The following is a 24468-nucleotide window of genomic DNA, read 5'->3' as shown; positions in this document are numbered from 1 at the left end:
TTATCTAACTTACCCAAATTTTGTTCCCACTGTAAGATTGTAGGGCATCTTACAACTGAATGTCGAAAGCCACCAGTAGCAGAGGTCTCCATTGATCAAAGGAATCTAATACCACAACCAGTTCAGAATGATAATGTCTCTCCCAAACAACAAACAACAACCTCAATTCCAGTTCAGAATGATAATGTCTCTCCCAAACAACAAACAACAGCCTCAATTCCAGTGTCCTCAAATTTATCATCAAATACTGAAAAACATCAAGATCCAGCTCCAACTAATTCAGTTTCTCCTGGAAGTTCTTCAACAACAAAAATACAGACTCCAACGGTAGTTCCAAAGATTGCCTCAGTTTCTTCTGGAAGTTCTTCATCAATTAAAGGGAAAACATCAGCTGAAGTAATAACTCCTCAACCTAATCCTGGTATTATTCTTAGCTCCAATAAATTTGACATTCTACAAGATAATACTAATGATTCTGATACTTCTGAAGATGGTGAAATTAAAGAGATCAACACCACAACTCTTCTGGAATTTGGTACTATCTCTCAAACAGATAATATGGTCATTCCTATAGCTCCTAACATACAGATTTCTAATACTACTGCTGAAACTAGTAAAGTTAGTGGTCTTATGAAGAAAAAACCTCCTTTAAAGACTACCAAGACTGTAAATACCAGAAGAACCAATAGAGAAATTTTAAAGCATGTGGTTGACAAAGGGAGTTCCCCTCCCCCTTCTCCACCTCCTCTTCAATGAAAGTTATTTACTGGAACTTAAGAGGCCTTAAAAGACAAAAGGCCAAAGATAAACTCAAATCCCTTGTTAAATATTAATAATCCTTCTCTTGTTTGGGTTGTTGAACCTAAGATTAAAGCAAAAAAAATTTTATTAAACTTCCTGGTATGAGTCATAAAATCATTCAAAATTCTCTTGATGATAGTAAAGGTAACATTTGGCTTTTTTGGAACTGTTCTATTACACCTCCAAAAGTAATAGCTACTTCAAAACAATGCATTACTGTTGAAGTTGGTGGAGTTTTAGTTACTGGAATTCATGTTGATTCTTATACAGTCAATAGAAGGGAACTCTGGCAAGATCTATGTGACATTAGTTTATTAAACAAACCATGGTTGATTTTGGGTGATTTTAATTCTGTCTTATCTGTGGATGACAAAAAAGGTGGTAGAAGTCTTCTTCCTTCTGCAATGAGAGATTTTAATAATTGCATTGATTTTTGTGAACTTATACAAGCTCCAAAATCTGGTCTGGAGTTTTCCTGGTGTAATGGCAGAGTGGGAACAAAAAGAATTCTCTACAATTTACACAGAGCTTTCTTTAATTCGAAGTGGCTTAAAACTTTTAATGGTTGGCACTATAAAGTAGAAGCTAGAGGTATTTTTGACCATGGCCCTATTATTGGATCAGATACTGTGATTCCTAGAGCTCTCCATACTCCTTTTAGATTCCATAAAATGTGGCTTTCTCCTCCTTCTTTTATGCAAGTGATTATTGATTCTTGGAGTGAAGAAATTTCAGGCAATCCTATTTATATCTTCATGAATAAGCTGAAGAGACTCAAAAAGATTTTAAAAGCTTGGAACTGGGAGGTTTTTGGTGATGTCAAAGCTAACTTAGCAAAAGTTGAAGAAAAAGTTTTAGAAGAGATTTTAAAATCAAATAATGATCCAACTAATATTAATCTCTTGAATAATTTAGTTACAGCAAGAGGAGAATATGACATGGCTGCTCATAATTACCATACATTCTTGAGGGACAAAGCTAGAATTAATTGGATTAAAGAAGGAGATATAAATTCTAAATTCTTTCATACAAGCATAAAACTGAGGCAAAGTCAAAATTCTATTACAGAATTAGAAGATAGCTCTGGTAATATTATCACTGATCAGAAAGGAATTGTTGATAATCTTATTGATCACTTCAATAAGAAATTTGAGTACCAAACTGTGCAGATTAGAGAATCAATCTTTTATGTTGTTCCTCAAGTTATTACTGATGAAGATAACTCCCTTCTTGAAGGCCTTCCAGATGAAAATGAAATTAAAAATGCAATCTTTGATCTCAAACAAGACAGTGCTCCAGGACCAGATGGGTTTACTGGAACTTTCTACAGAGCTGCTTGGGATACTATAAAAAAGGATATGGTGGAAGTTATTCATTATTGTTGGAAGAACAACATAATACCCAGTGGTATGAATTCTAACTTTCTTGTCTTAATTCCAAAAATTAAGGGTGCTAAGTGTGCAAGAAATTTTAGACCCATTGGCCTCAGTAATTTCTGCTTTAAAGTCATTATAAAGATTATTACTATGAGACTTACCACTATGCTTCATAAAGTCATTTCCCTACAACAAAGTGCATTTGTCAAAAATAGGAACATTCATGATCAGATTCTTCTAGCATCTGAGCTTGTTAATGAAATGACCATTAAAAGAAGAGGAGGTAACTTAGCTCTTAAACTAGATATTTCACAAGCATATGATACCACGAGCTAGGAATTCTTGTATAGAGCTATGAAGAAGTTTGGTTTTTCTGCTAAGTTCTGTAACTGGATTTTGGTTTTACTCAAATCTTCCAAGATCTCAATTATGTTAAATGGAGGGCCTATTGGATTCTTTGGTGTTGGAAGAGGTCTTAAACAAGGTGATCCACTTTCACCTATACTTTTTATAATTGCTGAAGACATCTTAGTAGAAATATTCACCATATGATCCTTGAGAAGAAAATTCAGCTTATGGTAGTTAGAAATGCAAAATTTGTATGGGTTGTCGTAGGCACAACAAATTAACAAATATATTTCCCACTAATTAACTGGTAATATAGCGGTGGTAAGAGATCGTTCCCCCAAAGAGTTGTGTAATTGATATGTTATTTGACCAGCAAGATAAAGTAAATAACAAAGGGGGATTTGTTCTTCAGATTAATAAAAAGATAATAATAAAAGATATGATCAAGGAATCCTTCGCCGTCACCAAGCGATAACTGGATTAATATACTTATCTATCTTTCATAAGAACCATTCATCACCAACCGTAGAATAACAGATAGATCAGTGTTATCCCCAAAACCCCTTCAATGACTGGATACGGAAGTTCTCGCCTACCAGATTCTATTCAACGAACCACCAACTAGTAGATCACTCAAGGTGTAATCTAATTGAATTCTTTAAGCTTTGTGAATTTAGGTTGATCCTAGTAGTTAAACTCTTAGATCAAGGTTTACTTGCTGGTGTTTTCTTCACACACGATTGCTCCACAGAATCCCTCCGTAAGGTCTCGCGATTTCTACTTGTATAGAGAGTTAATCGACGATTACTTATCTCATAACTTCTACTAGCAATAGAACAATCAATAGACTAATCTAGTATGCATCCCAAATCAATCTAAGAATCACTCATAAACCCTAGATATGGTAAAGACAAACGATGATGATAAAAAATCTCAATAGATTTGTATGAATAATAAAGCTTCACTCTTAGAACATTGAATTCTTCCTTAATCAACAAAGGATTTAGCTACTCATGTTACAAAGAAGAATCATGGTGGTTTCCCCCTAAAAGGGTAAATCCTAGGTTTTGATGTAGAACTTGTGATATGAGATCCGATAATATATTTTACATAACCTAATACCTTTTTATAGGTTTATATTGCTTGGTCTCCAAGTATTTAGTTAGGTTTAGGAACCCGACCCGAAAATATGACCTAACGACTTCAAACGTGCTCTTAGGCATTCCAAGGTGTGACTACACGTTTCCTACTTGATAAGTTCGCAAACCCAGTCCGCAAACTTCAAATTCCAGCAGATATTTTCGGAATTAAGTCTGCGAACCCCGTCCGCGAACCCAGTTCGCGGACTGCACTATCTTCGGTATTCAATGAAAACTGTTTTGGCCACAACTTCTTCATCCGAACTCGGAATGTCCTCATTCTTTTTTCATTATTTTTATCTTTCAATTATATTAAAGATGACGATGATAAATCCTTAATTTGAATGAGTTAAGATCGATCTTTGGCCTGTGCGTTTTGCTTCTTTTCGTCGCATTTCTTCCACTTCTCCTGGACTTGGGCGCTTGGATACTTGGAATACTTCTCTTCATAGATATTTTCATCACTTTGTAGCTCCTTTTTGGATGATTCACCTATTGGAGGCAAATAAGAGAAAACAATAGTAATAATACGAATATATGCAAGAATAATAGTTAAAACAAGTATGGAATGGACACTAAAATCATATGAATTATGCACTTATCAAATTGCCCCACAAAAACTCCATGTTGTGAGGATACGGTTACTCTTAGCAAGAATAACAGGCCTTTAAACCCCTAGGTGTCCCTGGTGGACGAGTTATAGTCTCGTGAGGGCTTACAAGAGGTATACCTACAAAACCTACTCCAATCTCTCGCCTTGGAAGAACCGCTAAGGATAGACAGAAATTAGTAGCTAAATAATTAGCTTGCATATGTTCTTTAGTTGCAAACATCCCACATACATTCCAATCATCACGCATGAGCAATTACTTAGTGCGACATTCAACCTGATTGCAAAACTCTATTAAGATAGTCATCGTACTTTTTGCAATGTTTGTCACAACACTCGCATACTGAAATCACATGGATAGATAAGAAAATGGAAATAGAAAAGTGAGGTGTGCAAATGTTGACTTAAGTGAAAGATGTTACCCACAATACTTGTATGAATGTCGTCAAAGGATATATATTTATAGCGCACTAGTTGAAAGAAGCACCCATTTAACTCGACCACATGATTAGATACTCTAAGCGCATGTTCCTTTTCAGCAAGTACATGATAGTTGCCTTGGATCCTGCACTCCGCGCTTGCTTAGGAGACGGATACAGGGACAACGTTTCACACATACTGTTATCAAAGTGTCAAGAACCTCATCAATAGTGTTTTTGACTTGCTATATAATGATGATATGGTTTTTTGTTTTTATCGACTATGATTAATCCGCAATTCCGGACCTATCATTTATTAGTGTCGATAAACGAAGAGGAGCTTTTTTTTCCGGCTCACTCTTTATGAGTGTAAGACAATCGTCTATGGGGCTTTTATGAACTCAACCAATGATTACCTTGCTACAACATCCACGGCAGTATCAGGATCCCACCAAATCACTTTAGAGAAACATATAACTGCAAAAATAAAAAGAAAGTAATTCAGTAATGATTAATTGCGAGGATGAATCTTTCAAACGACTACAATAGCTTAGTTTTGCATTCAATTATGAACGTATAATATATTTAAGGATTGAAATAAATGGAACTTAATCTATAGCCGTAAGAACTGTTTCAACCTAAAAAGGTTTAGAGTGTCATCCTAAATAGCTCATAATTAACTCCAAAAGATAAAGTCTCAAGAATGCAAGAAATAAAAGAGTATTATTTTTTTATTATTTTGTATGCAAACCAAACATGCTTAGCTACTCCCCCACACTTAAACTCAACATTGTCCTCAATGTTCAAAACCGAAAATTCTGATTTCTGACATAACAGCCCTGAAAAACTCAAAAACTGTACAAATGGGTAGGGAACTAGGAAGCACATCATGAACGAAAGTTGTTCGCCTACGTCTTTTCTATAAGGTGTCAAAATTCCACAGTGTTTCGATAAACTTTCTGACTTTGATGTCCTTCGGACTGACTGACATGCAATCTGAAAAAGTTCTGGAAAAATTCCAAAACTCAAATGTCCAGGCCTATCGCTCCAACTTAACAGACTCCGAATTCATATCTTCTTTTTGGAAAAGAAAGGTAAGTCTGTCCTCTTTAAAATTTGGGGTCAATCACTCAAATCAAATTTTGTATAAAGTCTTGAGAGATATTTTCGTGAAAACTGCGCAGTCAGAATTTTCTGACGAGAATTCATCAAAACTTTCATTATAGATATAGGACTTGTAAAATCTAAGATGAGAATGCAAGATATGATATGAAAAACTAATAAAACCAAAAACATAAGGGATAAAGATACAAAACCGATGGGTTGCCTCCCACGCAGCGCTTGGTTTAACGTCGTCAAAGCCCGACGTTATTGTTATCGTCCATACACCAACAATCTGAAAATTTGGTAATCCTTCCAAATAACAATCTGCAATTCAAATAACAGCTTCACAAAAACATTAGCACAAGAAATAGTGAAGCTATCACTTCATTGAAGTTTCCCCCACACTTAGTCCTTTCTACACTCGAAAGTGGATAAAGAACATAGAATTCGGGAACTTCAAAAGGTTCCTCAACTTGGTGAACTTGCACAATATTCGAATCAAACACATCAAGTGGTGGATACTTAGAAGCAAAATAATCCGTTAAAACTTTAGAAGCACACAACTCCAATCCTAAGTGAGGTATTTTCTTAAAAGTTGGGTTGACAACTCTTTTGGAATCTACTTCGATTAGAGGAAAAGGATCAATAGATATAGAATTATGCAAAGGATTAGACAAACCTTGTACCGGATCCTCATTAATTATCTCCGATGAATTATTTACCTCAAGTATATCGTGGTCCTCTACTGAACTATTATTATCTAGCTCAATTGGGTCTTCCACGACTTCAATCATTTTGGTTTCATTCTCAATCTCCATCTCTTTAACAACCTCGTCATTGGAATTGGAATCCTCTCCTAAAACGTCTAGTTCATTGATGAAACTCCTAATTTCTTCGTTTGAGTACGTTACACCATTTATAACAATAGATATGTCATATCCATTCTCCTCCTTTTGAATAGGCGAATGATCGTTATTATGATCCGGAGTTGGAATAATTATATCATTGTTACAAGAACTTTCGAAAGGTTGCTCATCTTCATCGGAATCTTCGTCATCCATAGGAATTTCAGAATAGTTTTGGTTTCGAGGCCAAACTTCTTCCTCATAACTATTCTTATCGAGTTGAGCAATTTGAATCCTTGAAGTTTCCCTATCCTGGTTGCGCTCATCCATCTTTTGAATATGCATGTATATTTTATCAATATGTTGCTGCATCATATCAATCAGACTAGAAAACTTGTTAGAAGCATCACTATTCTCCCATCCTTGTGATTGTTCACTTACATGCCTATCATAAGTTTGTTGACATGAATGAGAATATCCATAAGGTTTCGTTGGATATTGATCGTAGCCAAAAGATTGGTTTCGATTATACCCATAGGATGTTTGGTAGTTGTCATATGAATGAGATTGAAAACCATATTGATTACCACTAAAATATGATGATTGGTCTTGTGCTTCGTACATGTTATTTCCGTAAGGAAACATGACGACTCAAAAGAAAAAAAAGAGAAAATAAAAACAAAAATAAAAACAAGCTAAACAAATAACAAATCAATTATCGACTGCTCCCCGGCAGCGGCGCCAAAATTTGTATGGGTTGCGTAGGCACAACAAATTAATAAATATATTTCCCACTAATTAACTGGTAATATAGCGGTAGTAAGAGATCGTTCCCACAGAGAGCTGTGTAATTTATATGTTATTTGATCAGCAAGATAAAGTAAAAAACAAAGGGGGATTTGGTTTTCAGATTAATAAAAAGATAATAATAAAAGAAATGATCAAGGAATCCTTCGCCGTTACCAAGCAATAACTGGATTAATATACTTATCTATCTTTCATAAGAACCATTCATCACCAAACTTAGAATAACAGCTAGATCAGTGTTATCCCCAAAACTCCTTCAATCACTGGATACGGAACTTCTCGCCTACCAGATTCTATTCAACGAACCACTAAGTAGTAGATCACTCAAGGTGTAATCCAATCGAACGCTTTAAGCTTTGTGAATTTAGGTTGATCCCAGTAGTTAAACTCTTAGATCAAGGTTTACTTGCTTGTGTTGTCTTCACACATGATTGCTCCACAGAATCCCTCCGTAAGGTCTCGCGATTTCTACTTGTATAGAGAGTTATTCGACGATTACTTATCTCATAACTTCTACTAGCAATAGAACAATCAATAGAATAATATAGTATGCATCCCAAATCAATCTAAGAATAACTCATAAACCCTAGATATGGTAAAGACAAACGATGATGATAAAAACTCTCAATAGATTTGTATGAATAATAAAGCTTCACTCTTAGAACATTGAATTCTTCCTTAATCAACAAAGGATTTAGCTACTCATGTTACAAAGAAGAATCATGGTGGTTTCCCCATAAAAGGGGTAAATCCTAGGTTTTGATGTAGAACTTGTGATATGAGATCCGATAATATCTTTTACATAACCTAATACCTTTTTATAGGTTTATATTGCTTGGTCTCCAAGTATTTAGTTAGGTTTAGGAACCCGACCCGAAAATATGACCTAACGACTTCAAACGTGCTCTTAGGCCTTCCAAGGTGTGACTACACGTTTCCTACTTGATAAGTTCGCAAACACAGTCCGCAAACTTCAAATTCCAACAGATTTCTTCGGAATTAAGTCTGCGAACCCCGTCCGCAAACCCAGTTCGCGGACTGCACTATCTTCGGTATTCAATGAAAACTGTTTTGGCCACAACTTCTTCATCTGAACTCGGAATGTCCTCATTCTTTTTGCATTCTTTTTATCTTTCAATTCTCTTAAATATGATGATGAGAAATCCTTAATCTGAATGAGTTAAGATCGGTCTTTGGCCTGTGTCTTGATTATGAGCGTTTTGCTCCTTTTCGTCGCACTTCTTCCACTTCTCTTGGACTTGGGCGCTTGGATACTTGGAATACTTCTCTTCATAGATATTTTCAGCACTTTGTAGCTCCATTTTAGATGATTCACCTATTGGAGGCAAATAAGAGAAAACAATAGTAATAATACGAATACATGCAAGAATAATAGCTAAAACAAGTATGGAATGGACACTAAAATCATATGAATTATGCACTTATAAAAATGGTATGCATCCTTACCATTTATTTGCAGATGACATTCTTCTATTTTGCAATGGTGGTATGAGAAATATTACAAATCTGAGAGCTTTACTAGTTAAATACCAAGCTGCAACTGGTCAAGTCATTAATACTGCAAAGAGTAAGCTCTTTATCAATGGTACTTCTGATTCAAGGAAAAGACAGATTGCTGACTTCCTTCAAATGGATTTATCTGCCTTTCCTGATAGATACTTAGGAGTGATGCTGGTGCAAGGGAGGGTTAAATCTTGTCATTTATGGCACATTGCGGATTATATGCACAACAAACTTGCTGCTTGGAGTGGAAAATTCTTAAATTTCCAGGCAAGATTAACCTTGGTAAAACATGTTTTATGAAGCATTCCTATTTACAATATGTCCATTTATAAATGGCCAAGGAAAATTACTGATGCTTGTGAAAGAATAATCAGAAATTATTTGTGGTCTGGTAATGCAGAAGATCAAAAATGTGCTACTCTAAAGTGGGAGAATGTTTGTACTTCAAAAGAAGAGGGTGGCCTTGGTATAAGGAATCTTGAAGACCTGAACAAAGCCTTGCTTATGAAATTTTTATGGAGAATGAAGAAATCAAATGAGGAAGGGGCTAAAATTTTCCTTTATAAATATACTGAAAAGAATGGAAATTGGATCACTTATTACAAGAAATCCTCTGTTTGGCATGGTATCAGATGGGTGATTAAAGAATTTGATGAAAATACTAGATGGATACTGGGTACTGGTGAGAAAATATCTTTGTGGAATTACAGCTGGATCTATGAAGAACCTATCAGTAAATTATTCTCTAATCATCCTTTCATAGCCTCATACCCATTCATAAAAGTCAATATTTTAATTGTCAATGGCCAATGGTGCATCCCTGCTGAATTCTTACAATTTTTCAATCACCATCGATTGCCTATTCTTAATGAAGGAAATGACATTTTAGTCTGGTGTAATAGCCATTCTAGTTGTTTTACTGTCTCAAAAGCTATGAAGAAAATAAGCTCTCCAAAACCTAAACTGTACTGGTAAAAGAAAATTTGGGACGATGTAGTTCCACCTTCTACGGCTGCAAATATTTGGAAGATTACCAGAGAGGTCTGCCCCACTGAAGAAAATCTGAAAAAAGAGGATTTCAATTTGCTTCAAGATGCTTACTTTGCCACAATGAGGAAGACTCCATGAAACATATTCTATGGAATTGTAGTTTCAGTCAGAGACTTTGGAGCTTGCTAGGAGGTATTTTTCACTATAAAAACCCTCTTTCCTTTGAAGATTCTTTAAAACTTTGCAAAAATTCTAGCCCTGCCATTAAAGAGTTATGGACTGTCTGCTCCTTTACCCTCATGGTAGAAATTTGGTTCATGAGAAATACTGTTTTTTATGAAGAGGAAAAGCTTGATTATGTTAAAATTGAAAAAAATATTAGGAAAATGGCTCATGATTGTGAATATAGAATGAAAGGGAAAATGTGGGGCTCAACTGCTGAAACTGATATTATGCATTACTTTTTAATCCAACATAGAACATTGAGAAGGGTTAGAATTACAATGATATATTTCTCTCTGCCTGGTGTGGATGAAGTTCTTCTTTGTTGTGATGGTGCCTCAAGAGGCAACCCTGGTACAACTGGTTATGGGTTTGTTGTCAGAAATCATAATGGAGAATTCATTTATGCAGAAGCTGGAGGCTTGGGTATGGCTACTAATTTTATTGCAGAATTTTTTTCCAGCATCAGAGCCTTGGAATGGGCCTTTGAGAACCAGTTTTTCAAAGTCATCCTCCAATCAGATTCAAAAAGCTGCATAAATTCTCTTGAGCAGCAGAAAATTCCTTGGTTTCTCCTTACTAGGTGGCAGAGAATCTATAAGAGATTTTATTCTATAAACTACAGGCATGTCTACAGGGAGATTAACTTCTCAGTTGATAACTTTGCAAAGAAGGGAGCTCAGCTTGGTAAAGGGCAGAAACTTTGCTTTGAGGAAAGACCTAACAACTTGGTTAGAATGGAGGTCTCTGACCATCCTTATTACAGATTTGATTAGCTTGTATTTTCCCCTTTCATGTTTTTCTTCTTTCTTTTGTTCCTTTCCTTATTTGGGTCTGTATTCTTAAACTCTTATATTTTTTAATAAAAGTTTAATTTTGGTTTTAAGAAAAAAATAAAAAATCTCCTACTTCTTATGAGACAAAAGTCGTATGCTATATAGACTGGATCATACACATTTGATATTTCAAGCCGAGTATATCTCGCCTATCTATATCTCGAAATCATGTGTTGGTAAAGCGTTTCGCTTTGATCGGGTTTATCTTCACCTAATGACGAAAGTCATAATGTTTCAATCACTTTGAAAATCGCTTCAACGAGAAATAGTGTAACAACTATATAACGTCCTCTAACAATGTTTCAATGGTTGGAATGAGAGTTTAGGTCTATATAACCAATGATGGATATAAGCATTGTGTGGAAACACATATGCGCATAAGTCCTATTTCTTAATCCGAAGTTTGCGAACTTTGTTGATTGAGAGAAACCGGAGGAATTGGCTTTGCCAAGACCGCGAACTCAGTTTGCGAACTCAGTCCGCGAACTGACGGAAGTTATCTTGCCGAGAATTTCTGCTGGGATTTTCCAAAAACTCGTTTGAGTGTTTAGTCCGCGGACTCAGTCCGCGAACCAAGTCCGCAAACAGGCAGAAGTCTCCTTGCCGAGATTTTCTGCTGAGTTTGGAAAACTCTGCCGGTTGTCTTAAGTCCGCGAACTTGTTTGCGTACTTGAGTGGGTTATGATCTAAAGATGTGCTCTGAAAATGAAACTTAAATTCTAATGAATGCAGTATGCAAACCGTGGCTCTAAAGTTCATGAGCCGGTTCAATCGAATCGAATCATCTTTGTTTCAATTGTGTCTTGTGTAGTTACATAAGATCTCATAGCAATTGAACAACTCTTTAACTAGTTCATTTGAGTCAATTGAACTAGTTATGGTGAAGAAGAACAAGGTTAATATGAAATTCTCATATGGTTGACCTTTTGGGTTACTATGTTGAACCAACATATACGTACAAGTTTGGGAACGGTTTTCACAAACCCAGTAAACGTATATCTCAAGTGTATGTGACAAGCTAAGTTTTCGATCTAACGGTTGAGAAATATTAGCTTGAATCTAAATCTGGTTTTCATCTAACGGTGAATATTGATTGCTTTGTACCTAAGGAAAAACCCTGATTTGAAGACTATATATAGGAGACATCTAGCATTGGGAAAAACAAATCCCCACAGGTGTGTGTGATACTAGTGCGCTCGCTAGAGACGATTCTCCTCTAACCTTTGGTTTTCTTCTCTATAACCAGGTTAACGACTTAAAGACTTCATTGGGATTGTGAAGCCAGATTGATACTACTTTTATCGTAGTTGTGTGATCTGATCTTGCATATTCTATCGTACGAGTACAATCTTATTGATTGGCTTGAGATCGTGAGAGTTCTCCGATAGGCAAGATAAAGAAGTCACAAACATCGTCGTCTCACTGTTTGTGATTCCTCGACGTCCTCTTATGTATTCAAGTAAGACTGTTGAGAGGTGATTGATTAATCTAGGATTTTCTTCGGGAATATAAGACCGGATTATCAATTGGTTCCTGTTCACCTTGATTTCATATTTTAAGACGGAACAAAAACCTAGGGTTTTTCTGTGGGAGACAGATTTATCCTTTGATAGACTTTTCTGTGTGAGTCAGATTTGTTTATTATCAAGTCTGCGATTTTGGGTTGCAGCAAATCTTGGTTGTGGGTGAGATCATCTAAGGGAATCAAGTGCGTAGTATCCTGCTGGGATCAGAGACGTAGGAGTACAACTGTACCTTGAATTAGTGGGAAACTGATTGGGGTTCAACTATAGTTCAGTCCGAAGTTAGCTTGGAGTAGGCTAGTGTCTGTAGCGGCTTAATACAATGTGTATTCAATCTGGACTAGGTCCCGGGGTTTTTATGCATTTGCGGTTTCCTCGTTAACAAAATTTCTGGTGTCTGTGTTACTTCGTTTTCCGCATTATATTGTTTATCTTTATAATTGAAATAATACAGGTTGTGCGTTAAAGGTTAATCGATTGGAGATACGACCTTGTGGTTGTCAATTTTATTAATTAACACTTGGAGATTGGTCTTTGGTACCGTCCAAGTTATTCCTTGTATTTGATAAAGACTCGCTATTTTTTTTAGCTTGAGTAAAAAATCAAATCAAGAGAGAGATATTAACTCCTTGAGATAATTTTATCTAGATTGAGTCTGACTGTCTAGTTGATTCTCTAGCAAAGTATTTCGGAGTTCGTCCATACAGATTGCTAAGAGAAATATTGGGTGGTGTTGTTAGACCCCCGCTTTTCACTTTTGTTGATGAAATTCCTCCAAGCTCCTTAGTAGATCTCCATATTTAATTGGTGAACGCCGTGAAGTCTAAAGTTCAACTACACATTCTATCCTAATCCGAGACATATCTATAAGTACACCAGAAATCAAGTATATAGTTTTGATCAACTAAACTTGACAAACAAGCTTGAGATAGCAACGCTTGCGAGTTCGATCGATCAGTGCTCTAACACCTTATGATTTGTGTGGATTTTTGATTTAGCGCGATTAAGTTATATCCCATGTTGGTAGGCTTTATCAAAGAATCATAAGTTGTTCCGATAGAAACTCATATATGAAAAGTCAAAATATAATGATAATAAATTTATGTTTGTATAAGTTGTGTTTAGCATAGCATATGTGTTTCGGGTTTAGACTTTTGCTATTGGCATGCATTAGTTAAAACTGATTCAACCTTTCTCTGGTAAAGGTTGCTTTTGTTATTGTTCTTTTGTTCCTACGAGAGGATGACAACAAACAGGTGGAGAGTTCTTATTTGAACTTGCACTTAATTATATATATTTCCGGGGAGAAGTGGCTGCGAAAATTGAGGTAACAATTTTAATTGTTAGTTAATCAGTTTTCCTGTTTAAGAAAAGCATGTTTATATTGCATATATTTTTCTTTTTCTTAAAAAAATTTCGGTGCAATTGATATGTTCCAATATTTTATATGGGTTGATTTATATGATTCAATAGTTTCTGGTTAAGAAAAATTGTGTCGGTTTATTGGCTTATGATTTGGTATCTTCTTTGTTGTTGGGTATCAAGTGTTTTTGCTTAACGAAATTCATTACAATTGCAGCGCTGTAATGAATATATATTTGTTTCAATTGCTTCTGGTTAAGAAAAACAATTGCAAGTCAATTAATTTTTTTTTTTGAATCTATTGTTTTTGGCTTAAAAAAATTACGGGGTCATTTTTTTAGTCCATTTGATTCTGGATAAGAGAAACTAAGTTAATTCTGATCTTAGTTAGACTTATCAATTGGAGGATTCGGTTATTCAAGTCTAATTGAATGCCTTGACAAGAAAAACTACTTAACTAACCTAGTGTTTGTCTTGTCTAAAGGGAAACGTCTAAGTTATTTTCTGAAAAAATTAGAGCCTGGTGAGAAAAATAGAGTTAATTCTGATCTTTATTTTGGTCTTTTCGAAACAAGCGATTGTACATACGCAATCGGTTCAACAATAGAATTAACTATCTTAGTCGATTTGTTGGACTATAGGGAAAATTGCTTCCGACAACTGTTTCCTTGATAACATATTGAAAATAAATTACTTTTGTAGCTTCGGTTTTAATATTGGTTATCTAAAATGGTATGTGAAACCTTCGTGCTTAACTCTTATAGTTTGTACAAGTCTTATGGATTTCTAAGATCCTTTCGGTTTGTCCTTTATTTGCTCGAACCTTTGTCATTTTGTAACAAAAGGGTGAGAAATATATGAAGCAAACAAGTGATTTTTAATCACTAGGAAAGGACAATTTTTCTTAAACGTTATATCTAACGAAAGAGTAAAGCAGGAGAAACATACCATTATCGTGTGTAGTATTTCTGACTACAAAAGGGGAATAACAAAGATGTTCGGATTGAATATTTACCTAGCTTGACTTTCGGGGGAGTAAAATATTTTATTATTCAAATGTCAACAACGGCATTTACTTATTCAATATATGCAGGTTATTGTGTTGTTGAAACTTGGAATCAAGCGTATGAAGAATGAGTTATTTTGTAATTCGTTTAACTCCACATGTAATAAGATTTTTGTCACTAAAATTGACAAAGGGGAAGATTGTTAGAGAATAGCTCGGTTGAACCCACCAAGCATTGGTATGTCAAGTTTGGTTGTCATATTTTAGTATGAACACTCATCTAGAGTCGCCTGATTAAATACTATAGTCAACTTCATTTAGGTTAGACTAGAAAGTATAGGAATGTTGAGATATAAAAGTATTACTCCGAAGACCTAAAGAATGAGTAGAAGTAACGACTACAACGACGACATCATCCTTCCATTTGAGGTTAGTAATATTGACTTGATCTTGTTTCCTTTCTTAACGTATCTTTCCAGTCGTGATATATTGAAAACATAACATGCGAAGTTGTATATATTGTATATTATACTCTAGTGGTGAGACTTGGTCATAATAGTATGATCAAAGTGTCAAGGAAAACATATTACAAAGTATAAATGCTTATCTTTTGGAACTTTGTAAATACGACATCGACATAATCTATTGTATATATTTATTTGATTATGTGTGCATTATATAGGTATGAGTTCATCCTAGAAAACTATGTATCTTTACATGAGTTTAAGGAAGTAGATGTATGAACCTGTTTTCATAATCGAAAGGGAAATCATGATTGGTCTTGCTATTCTCTGAATATCTTTTTGGATGGCCAATGGAAGATGACTTCGGTAGAACCTATCTTAAATTTGTTGAGATTTGAGGTATAACCAGGCATAGCCTATATGATATATCTAGTTGTAATCAGTCATGAGTTACATTGTAAATCAAGGTATATCCAGTCACAAGCTATATCGGAATGCAAGTTGTAACCGATCATAAGTTACTTTAGGAATCAAGGTATAACCTCTCACAAGATGAACTGGGAAGTTAGTTGTAATCGATCACAAGCTACCCTTGGGAAGCAAGTTGTAACCGACCACAAGCTAACTCGGAAAGCAAGGTGTAACCGGTCATAAGCTACTTTGTGAGCAAGGTGTAACCGATTATGGCTTGTATTGGGAATCATGTTATAACCGATCACAACATATTTTGGAGTGATGGTTTAATCGGTTCTATGTACAAAACCAATAACCATGGTTCACATATTTCTTCATGGTGTGTGTGAATTATGGTTTTGAGTTTGTCAAGTTGAGAAGCATCCGAATGTCGACAGATTTGAAAATGTATATAACTCTTTTCATTTATTGTTCAAATATATTACTTGATACTCAAGGTGATCCCTGGTCTGAAAAGTGAAAAAAGTTTAATTATGATTTTCATCATATATGTTTTAATTACCAGCAATTAAAGCATAACTCTTACCAGAAATTGAATCAGTTAATGTTCTAGACTAATAATGGAAGTTTTTCCATGAGTGTTTTCGTAAATATTGGTTAACATTAATTGGAAAAAGGAAAACTAATTTTAGGTACTTTAATGCATATCTTGAGAATATTTTCGGTTTTGGAATTTCCTTGTTGTCTAAACAACCTTGGTCTATACATATTTGAGTTTGCATTTCTTGCAAACTATCCTAAGAGATAGGAAAACTTCATTTCTTGTAGTTTCTGGTGGAGCCATCTATTCGGAGAAGAAAGTACCCTACTTAGGCGAAATCTCTTACGACCGATCGTTTAAAGACTTCTGTGGGATCAAGAAGCTCTACGAGTACCGTTGGTGGGAAACTAGATAATTGCAGTGTTATTAGTTTTCGATTATTGATTTGATTGACTAACAGTTGTTGTAACTTTGATTGAACCTAGTTTGTTTAATCTTGAGAATATTCTTTTCTGTTATAAGATTCACTAAAACTAGATCAAAGTATCGACATGATCTTTAGAACCATCTTCGGATCTAAAGATATCTTGTGATAATCCATTGTTAATAGACTCCGTTCTGTGCATGATTGATCACAAGGGGATTCAAGTATTTTTGTGAAGGTATTTGAAGGAAATAAGAGTTTTGAAGACGAAGAGGATCCAACTAGAATCAGTTTATCTTTGATAGACTTAATTGATTAGTTGCGTGAGATCGGCATCGCTTTATAGTTTCACTTTGAGATCTATATTGATTGATTGCGAATCTAGAATTTAATTATTTCGGTAATCAATATAATTAGATTGATCTAACCAGACAAAGGAGTTTATTAGATAAAACATAAGAGCCTTTGTCAACAACTCATCACATATCTTCTAGCAAGATTGATTAGAGTGGTTACCAAACAGATTCTTCCTTTCCTGTTTGGAATACGATCCAAAGGACTTGCTATTCACGTGTGTGACTCTATAATTCGAAGGCGCGGGGATACTAAGGAAAATAAGTAGCTAGGGGTAGAATTTTCGGTCTCAATATACGAAGTTCGTATTAGATTTTGTATAACGTCTTAATTCTGAGAGTATTCAAAACTGGACTAGGTCCAAGAATTTTTCTGCATTTGCGGTTTCTTCGTTAACAAATTCTTGTTATGCCATTTACTTTACTATTCCACAACTATATTTGGTTTATATAATTTAAAGTAGATTGCACTTGTACGTTAATTCCATAACTGTTAGAGCATTGTTCGGTCGAACTCGCATGCGTTGCTATCTCAAGCATGTTTTTCAATATTAGTGATCAAAACTATAAGTCTTGATTTCTAGTCTACTATAGCTAAGTCTCGGACTAGGATAGAAAGTGTAGTTGAGCTCAAGAACTCCATGGCGATCATCATACAAGACGAAGGACTACTCAAGGAATTGGTGGATCTTCATTGACTAAAAGGTATGTGGAGACTTGAACTTATCTATCACTCAAAAGTCTATCTACTCTATCTCCTATTTTGAGATAAAAGTCATTTTGCTATATAGACTTTGATTATACACATTTGCTATTTCGAGCCGAGTTTATCTCGTCTATATATTTCTCGAAATATGTGTTGGTAAGCTTTTGCTTTGGCCAAGTTCATCTTTACCTAGTGACGAAAGTCATGTTATGTTTCAATCACTTTGAAAATTGCTCTGACGAAAAATGGTTTGTGAATAAAAATTATATAATGTCCTCTGAGAATGTTTCAATGATTGAAATGAGAGTTTATATTATATAACCAATGATGGATATAAGCATTGTGTGGTAACACATATATGTATAAGTCCTTTTTCCTTGAACCGAGGTTTGCGAAATTTGTTGATCAAGAGAACTGGAATAGTGGAGTGTGCTAAGTCCGCGAACTCAGTCCGCGAACCCAGTCCGTGAACTGGCGGAAGTTTTCGACCCGAGAATATCTGCTGGAGTTTGTGAACTCCTTCCGGGAACTTAAGTCCGCGAACCAAGTTTGCGAACTTGAGTTGGTTATATCTAAAGACGATTGTTTGTGAACTTATTCATATTAACTAAGGAATGCTAAATGCAAACCGTGGCTATATAGTTCATAAACCGATTCGAGTGAATCAAATCGTTTTTGCTTCGATTGTGTCTTGTGTAGTTACATAAGATTTCCTTGCAATTGAACAACTCTCTAACTAGTTCATTTGAGTCATTTGAACTAGTTATGCTGAAGAAGAACATGGTTGATATAAAAGTGCTCATATGGATAACCATTTGGTTAACTATTGTTGAACCAACAAATGTTCATGTTTGGGTACAGTTACATAAACCCAAAATAGTACATTTCATTTGTGTGTAACAAGCTAAGTTTTCGATCTAACTGTTGAAAGATATTAGCTTGAATCTAATCAGGTTTTCATCTAATGGTGAATATTGAATGCTTTGTTACCAAGCTAACATTGATTGCAATCCCTGATTTGAAAGACTATATAAGGGAGAACTCTAGCAACTGGGAAACCTAATCCCCACACCTTCCGTGTGATACTAGTTGTATTAGCTAGAGTTGATTTTCCTTTAACCTTAGGTTTTCTTCTTAAACCAGGTTAACGACTTAAATACTTCATTGTGATTGTGAAGCCAAACCGATACTACTTTCTCGTAGTTGTGTGATCTGATCTTGCTGATTCTATCATGTTGAGTACAATCATAACGATTGGCTTGAGATCTTTATCTCCGATAGGCAAGATAGAAAAGTAGTCACAAACATCTTCGTCTCATCGTTTGTGATTCCACAATATCTTCTTTCACCATGTCGATTAAGATTATTGTGAGGTGATTGATAATACTAGGTTGTTCTTCGAGAATATAAGTCCGGGTTATCAATTAGTTCCTGTTCACCTTGATTTATCAAAAGACGGAACAAAACTTGTAGGTTTATATGTGGGAGACAGATTTATCTATTCTGTAGACTTTTCTGCGTGATATAGATTTGTTTATTAAAGTATTCGACTTTGGTTGTGGGTGAGATCAACTAAGGGAATCAAGTGCGTAGTATCCTATTGGGATCAGAGACGTAAGGAGCGCAACTGTACCTTGAATCAGTGTGAGATTGATTGGGGTTGAACTATAGTCCAGACCGAAGTTAGTTTATAGTACGCTAGTGTTTGTAGCGGCTTAATACAGTATGGTGTTCAATCTAGACTAGCTCCCGGGGTTTTTATGCATTTGCGGTTTCCTCATTAACAAAATTCTTGTGTCTGTGTTGTTTCTATTCCGCATTATATTTTGTTATATAATTGAAATATTACAGGTTGTGCGTTTGAATCAATCAATTGGAAATCCGACCTTTGGTTGTTGATTGAAATTGATTGATCCTTAAACATTGGTCTTTGGTACCGTTCAAATGATTTCTCTTGTATTCAATTAGACTCGCAGATTTCTATTTGCTTGAGTAAGAATTGAATCGAGAAAGAGAGATATAAGTCTTTGATATACTTTATTTAAGATTGAGTCTTATTGATTCTCTTGAAAGTATATTGGAGTTTGTCCATACAGATTGCTAAGCGAAATAGTGGGTGTGTTTGTTGTACCCCCGCTTTTTCAATTGGTGTCAGAGCAGGCAAGCACGTTTAAAGACCTTACAAGTCTGTGTTTGTGGCAATCTGAGTCTGAGGACAAAATCTTTTCTCTAGCATTTACGCTTACCAAGATGTTTCCTAAAGCTTTTAATTATACCAAGTGTCTTGGAAACACCCCAAAGGATTACTCTTTAATTGATTCTTCTGAATCCCGAGGTAGAAAGATTGTTCCATCATATGTTGACATCTCTTCCTCTCATGAGGCATGTGACACTTTGGCAAAAGCTGAAATGGAGCTCACCAGAATCTCGAAAAATTCTACTGAAGCTATTGATTTTCAGGATCATGCTCAGCTTATTGATGAATTTGAAAAGTCTCTAGATCGAGAATGCGAACTTTATAACATCATTGAGTCTTTCTCTAAGAATATTGAAAAACTTCTCCAAGAAACTACTCTACAGCGTGAAAAGATTAATGTTCTTGAGGATATTATCAAGGAAGACTCAATTAGAGAAAAACGAATGATCGAGACGCATTCATCAAATCTAAACAGCTTTCGTGTTGAAAAAGAGAAACTAGGTGCATCTCTTGTTCTAGCCCATGAATAGTGCAGATCCTTGGAAAAGGAAAACTCTGTCTTAAGGAGAAATTCTTCTGTACCAATTAATTCTTGTGAATTACAGCACATGAAGAAATGTTCTCCAGAAGAAGGTTGTGTCAAGAAGGAGTTACGTGACTTACAACCCTCTCATGTGGCTATGAAGATTAAACAGGTGCCAGTTGTTGGTTCTCCTCCACGAACCTGTACCTTCTGTGGGAAAAAGAATCACTATGATATCCATTGCCTTGCCAGAAGGAAACAAAACTCGAATCTTCATAATTTTCTTCTTTCTACTATCAATGGAGTAAATAGTCTGTCGACCTCTGCAGTGAATCTCATGCCCATAGAAAACCAGAAACCTTATAAAAATGATTTCGATTCTAGAAATCATCACAGGGAACAAGTTCATCTCAATGGTATAAACTCTTGTGCCACTAATGAAAATATTTCTTGTTCTTATAAGGATGTGTCTGGTAAATCTAAGTCTAGAAAATGGATTCCTCTATATTCTGATCCTCTTGAACCAATTGCAAGAGGTCCTAGACTTAGTCCTCAGAGAAAGCCTTCTGACGGATATGTTAAATAAGATGCGTCTTACCCTCTGGGATGAGTGTCAGCCGAAGAAAGGAAAAGAACACAAAGATCAAGTTGTCAGATGATATGTACAACTCCTTTCTCATTAGTGAGATTATCTCTCACTCTACCACCTGATGTCATGTACTCTTTTCCTTGTGTCTAGCTTGAGAGGTGCAAGGATAATGGTTGAGAAATGCTCAAGTATGTTGTATATTATTTTCTGTTTATGTTTCTTGTGCTAACCGGTCCACAAACGTTCGTGTCATCCTCTTGTGAGTTCATAGGGTTTCCAAAACAAGAGTTTCCTTCTCCTGTTTACTTACACATATATACCTATATTGTGTTTTTTCATCCCTAACAAATAATTATATGGAGAACTCTGCAAAATCTCAAGAGATTGTGCATCTTGATATGAAGGAAGACTCTCAAGGACGTGAATCAATTCGAGAGCTGGTTCTTAAGAAGATGCTTGAAAGAAAGGATCACAACTCCTGGATTGATGATTCCGTCAAGGATTTATCTCGTTTTCCGAACGATTCAAAGGTCGAGTTTGCAAATCTTGAACTGCAAATAAACCAACTCCTAGATGGGCAGGCCAGAATCATTGCTAATCAGAATATTCTGATATGGAATCAAAAGAAGCTCATCATGGATTGTGTCAAAGCTAGAAAGCTTGCTCGGGTTGCTGATCGTAAAGTTGGTGTTCTAACTCACGAACATGGTGTATCTACGGTCAAGAGGGTAAAGGAAATCAGTGACACCTTCTTTGATGGATTCATTGAAAGATATGAGGTTCTCAATGAACTCTGATTTTCTTTTATTTGTCTAGTAAATCTTCTATTTTTCTGTTTTGTTTAGAAGAATAACTAGAGTTTGGAATATCCATTATTGTGTTTACACATAGCTATGTCCAACGTTTTCATCTTCATGTTTTTAGATTTATTGATTTAAATTATAAAATTGTTTGGAACATGATTTTTGCAGTATTAATCTTTATGGTTTTATATATTGTAATTTTTTATGGGATATGTGTGTTTGCGTCCGTGAACTGTGATTGTCCCATACCTTGTCAAAAGTTAAGTCCTTTATATGTCGATATACATGTGTTGATAAAAGAAGGAATGAAATTTTGACAAATACAAAAGTTAAGCCTATTATGTCAATTATTGATGGAAGATGGGTTAAAATCTTTTGATTTCAAGGATTATGTCTACTGTATGTCATTGTGCAAATGGTGATGGAAAATAGAATGAATCCTTGCTTATTCCATGGTATAAGGTCGATCTCCGATCCACAATTTTTGTGTACATACTGTGTTGTTCCATAAAGTGTCTTATGTTCAACACAATCGACTGAGTTATTTTTTAGCTTAGTTATTGCTCCGTGAGGTACTTTATGTCGAGCATGTTCAACTAAATTAATCATTCTCGTTTGGTTATTTAGGTGTTGCTCCGTAAGTTTTCTTATGTCGAGCATGACAAATTAAATTGATTATTTTTTGTGGTTAATTTGGTTGTGTATTCCGATTAGATTAATTATGGGTTCTCTTGTGATTAATCTAATTGTGTACTTTTGAGTCTCCATAAGTTCACTTATGTTGAGCATTTCCGATTAAATTAATCATGGGATCTCTTGTGATTAATTTAATTGAGTATTTTGGATTCAAATTCATACTTGTATATGATTTGTTATGTACAAAGAAATCCTTATTTTATTTTGAAATTAAGGTCGCCCTTGTTGTTCTTTCGGGAATGACATATTATGGGGGAGAGTTCTTAATTGAACTTGTGCCTAATTGCCAAATCTTTGTGGGGAGTGCGGCTGTGGAATATTATAAGGGTTATCTTGTATCTTTATAAACTCCTTGATGAATGCATTTAGCTTCGGCTATATGATTGCATCTAAATAAGATGATATGTGCTTTCTTTTGGTCATGAAATGTCTCTTTCGGAACTTTCATTAGGATCCCGTTTTCGTACCTTTGCCAATTTTATTGACAAAAAGGGGGAGAATTAATATGTAGTTCACACTACAAATAATATGGTTTTCGGATCATTATGTAAGGGGGAGTGGTTTCCATGTGAGATGGAGTGTTGACTAAGGGGGAGTGATACATATTACCATAGTATTGTTGTCGAAGTTGTGATGCAATTGAACTTTGATACTATATAATGATACTATGACACTGTATAACAATGATTGAGAACTCTTGTTTTCTCGTTGTTATAGCTACGGATTTTCAACAACGATGATGCTGAACTTACAACCTTTGGGATCATTGGAGTACTTGGAAGTGACTAAAATTTCGAGTAATGTCGAAGATTAGGCATGTGGAATAGGGGCTACAAAAGTTATTTCATTTATTTTTGTGTTCCATATGTATTGATAGTTTTGTCACTAAAATTGACAAAGGGGGAGATTATTAGAGCATTGCTCGGTCGAATTCGCATGCGTTGCTATCTCAAGCATATTTGTCAATATTAGTGATCAAAACTATAAGTCTTGATTTCTAGTCTATTATAGCTAAGTCTCGGACTAGGATAAAAAGTGTAGTTGAGCTCAAGAACTCCATGGCGATCATCATACAAGACGAAGGACTACTCAAGGAATTGGTGGATCTTCATCGACTAAAAGGTATGTGGAGACTTGAACTTGTCTATCACTCAAAAGTCTATCTGCTCTATCTCCTATTTTGAGACAAAAGTCGTTTTGCTATATAGACTTTGATTATACACATTTGCTATTTCGAGCCGAGTTTATCTCGCCTATCTATTTCTCGAAATATGTGTTGTTAAGCTTTTGCTTTGGCCAAGTTCATCTTTACCTAGTGACGAAAGTCATGTTATGTTTCAATCACTTTGAAATTGCTCTGACGAAAAATGGTTTGTGAATAACAACTATATAATGTCCTATGAGAATGTTTCAATGATTGAAATGAGAGTTTAGATTATATAACCAATGATGGATATAAGCATTGTGTGGTAACACATATATGTATAAGTACCTTTTCCTTGAACCGAAGTTTGCGAACTTTGTTGATCAAGAGAACCGGAATACTCCGCGAACTCAGTCCGCGAACCCGGTCCGCGAGCTGGCGGAAGTTCTCGACCCGAAAATATCTGCTGGAGTTTGTGAACTCCTTCCAGGAAGTTAAGTCCGCAGACTAAGTTTGCGAACTTTAGTTGGTTATATCTAAAGACGATTGTTTGTGAACTGATAGGTGTTGAAAACACCTTAATATTTATCTATTGTTTATACTTTCTTTGCTACTTTTCGGGTGAATTATGTATCTTATGTCTGATTTTGAGTTTTTTAGGTACTTTGGAGTCGTTCGGATCGAAAGAAGAAGAAATCATCC

The 24468-nt window shown here is 35.3% G+C and overlaps 1 protein-coding gene across 1 annotated transcript; it reads left to right on the top strand.

The window, feature by feature from the left end:
- The first annotated feature begins 902 nt into the window (after positions 1 to 902).
- Positions 903 to 2513, top strand: LOC113342265. The gene has a single exon (XM_026586860.1). The coding sequence runs from the start codon at positions 903 to 905 to the stop codon at positions 2511 to 2513; it is 1611 nt and encodes a 536-aa protein (XP_026442645.1).
- The last annotated feature ends 21955 nt before the right edge of the window (positions 2514 to 24468 follow it).

Source organism: Papaver somniferum, unplaced genomic scaffold (genome assembly GCF_003573695.1).
Source record: "Papaver somniferum cultivar HN1 unplaced genomic scaffold, ASM357369v1 unplaced-scaffold_35, whole genome shotgun sequence".
In the NCBI taxonomy this organism is placed as follows: Eukaryota; Viridiplantae; Streptophyta; class Magnoliopsida; order Ranunculales; family Papaveraceae; genus Papaver; species Papaver somniferum.
The sequence above is the reverse complement of the archived record's forward strand: the minus strand, read 5'-3'. Positions and strand labels throughout refer to the sequence as shown.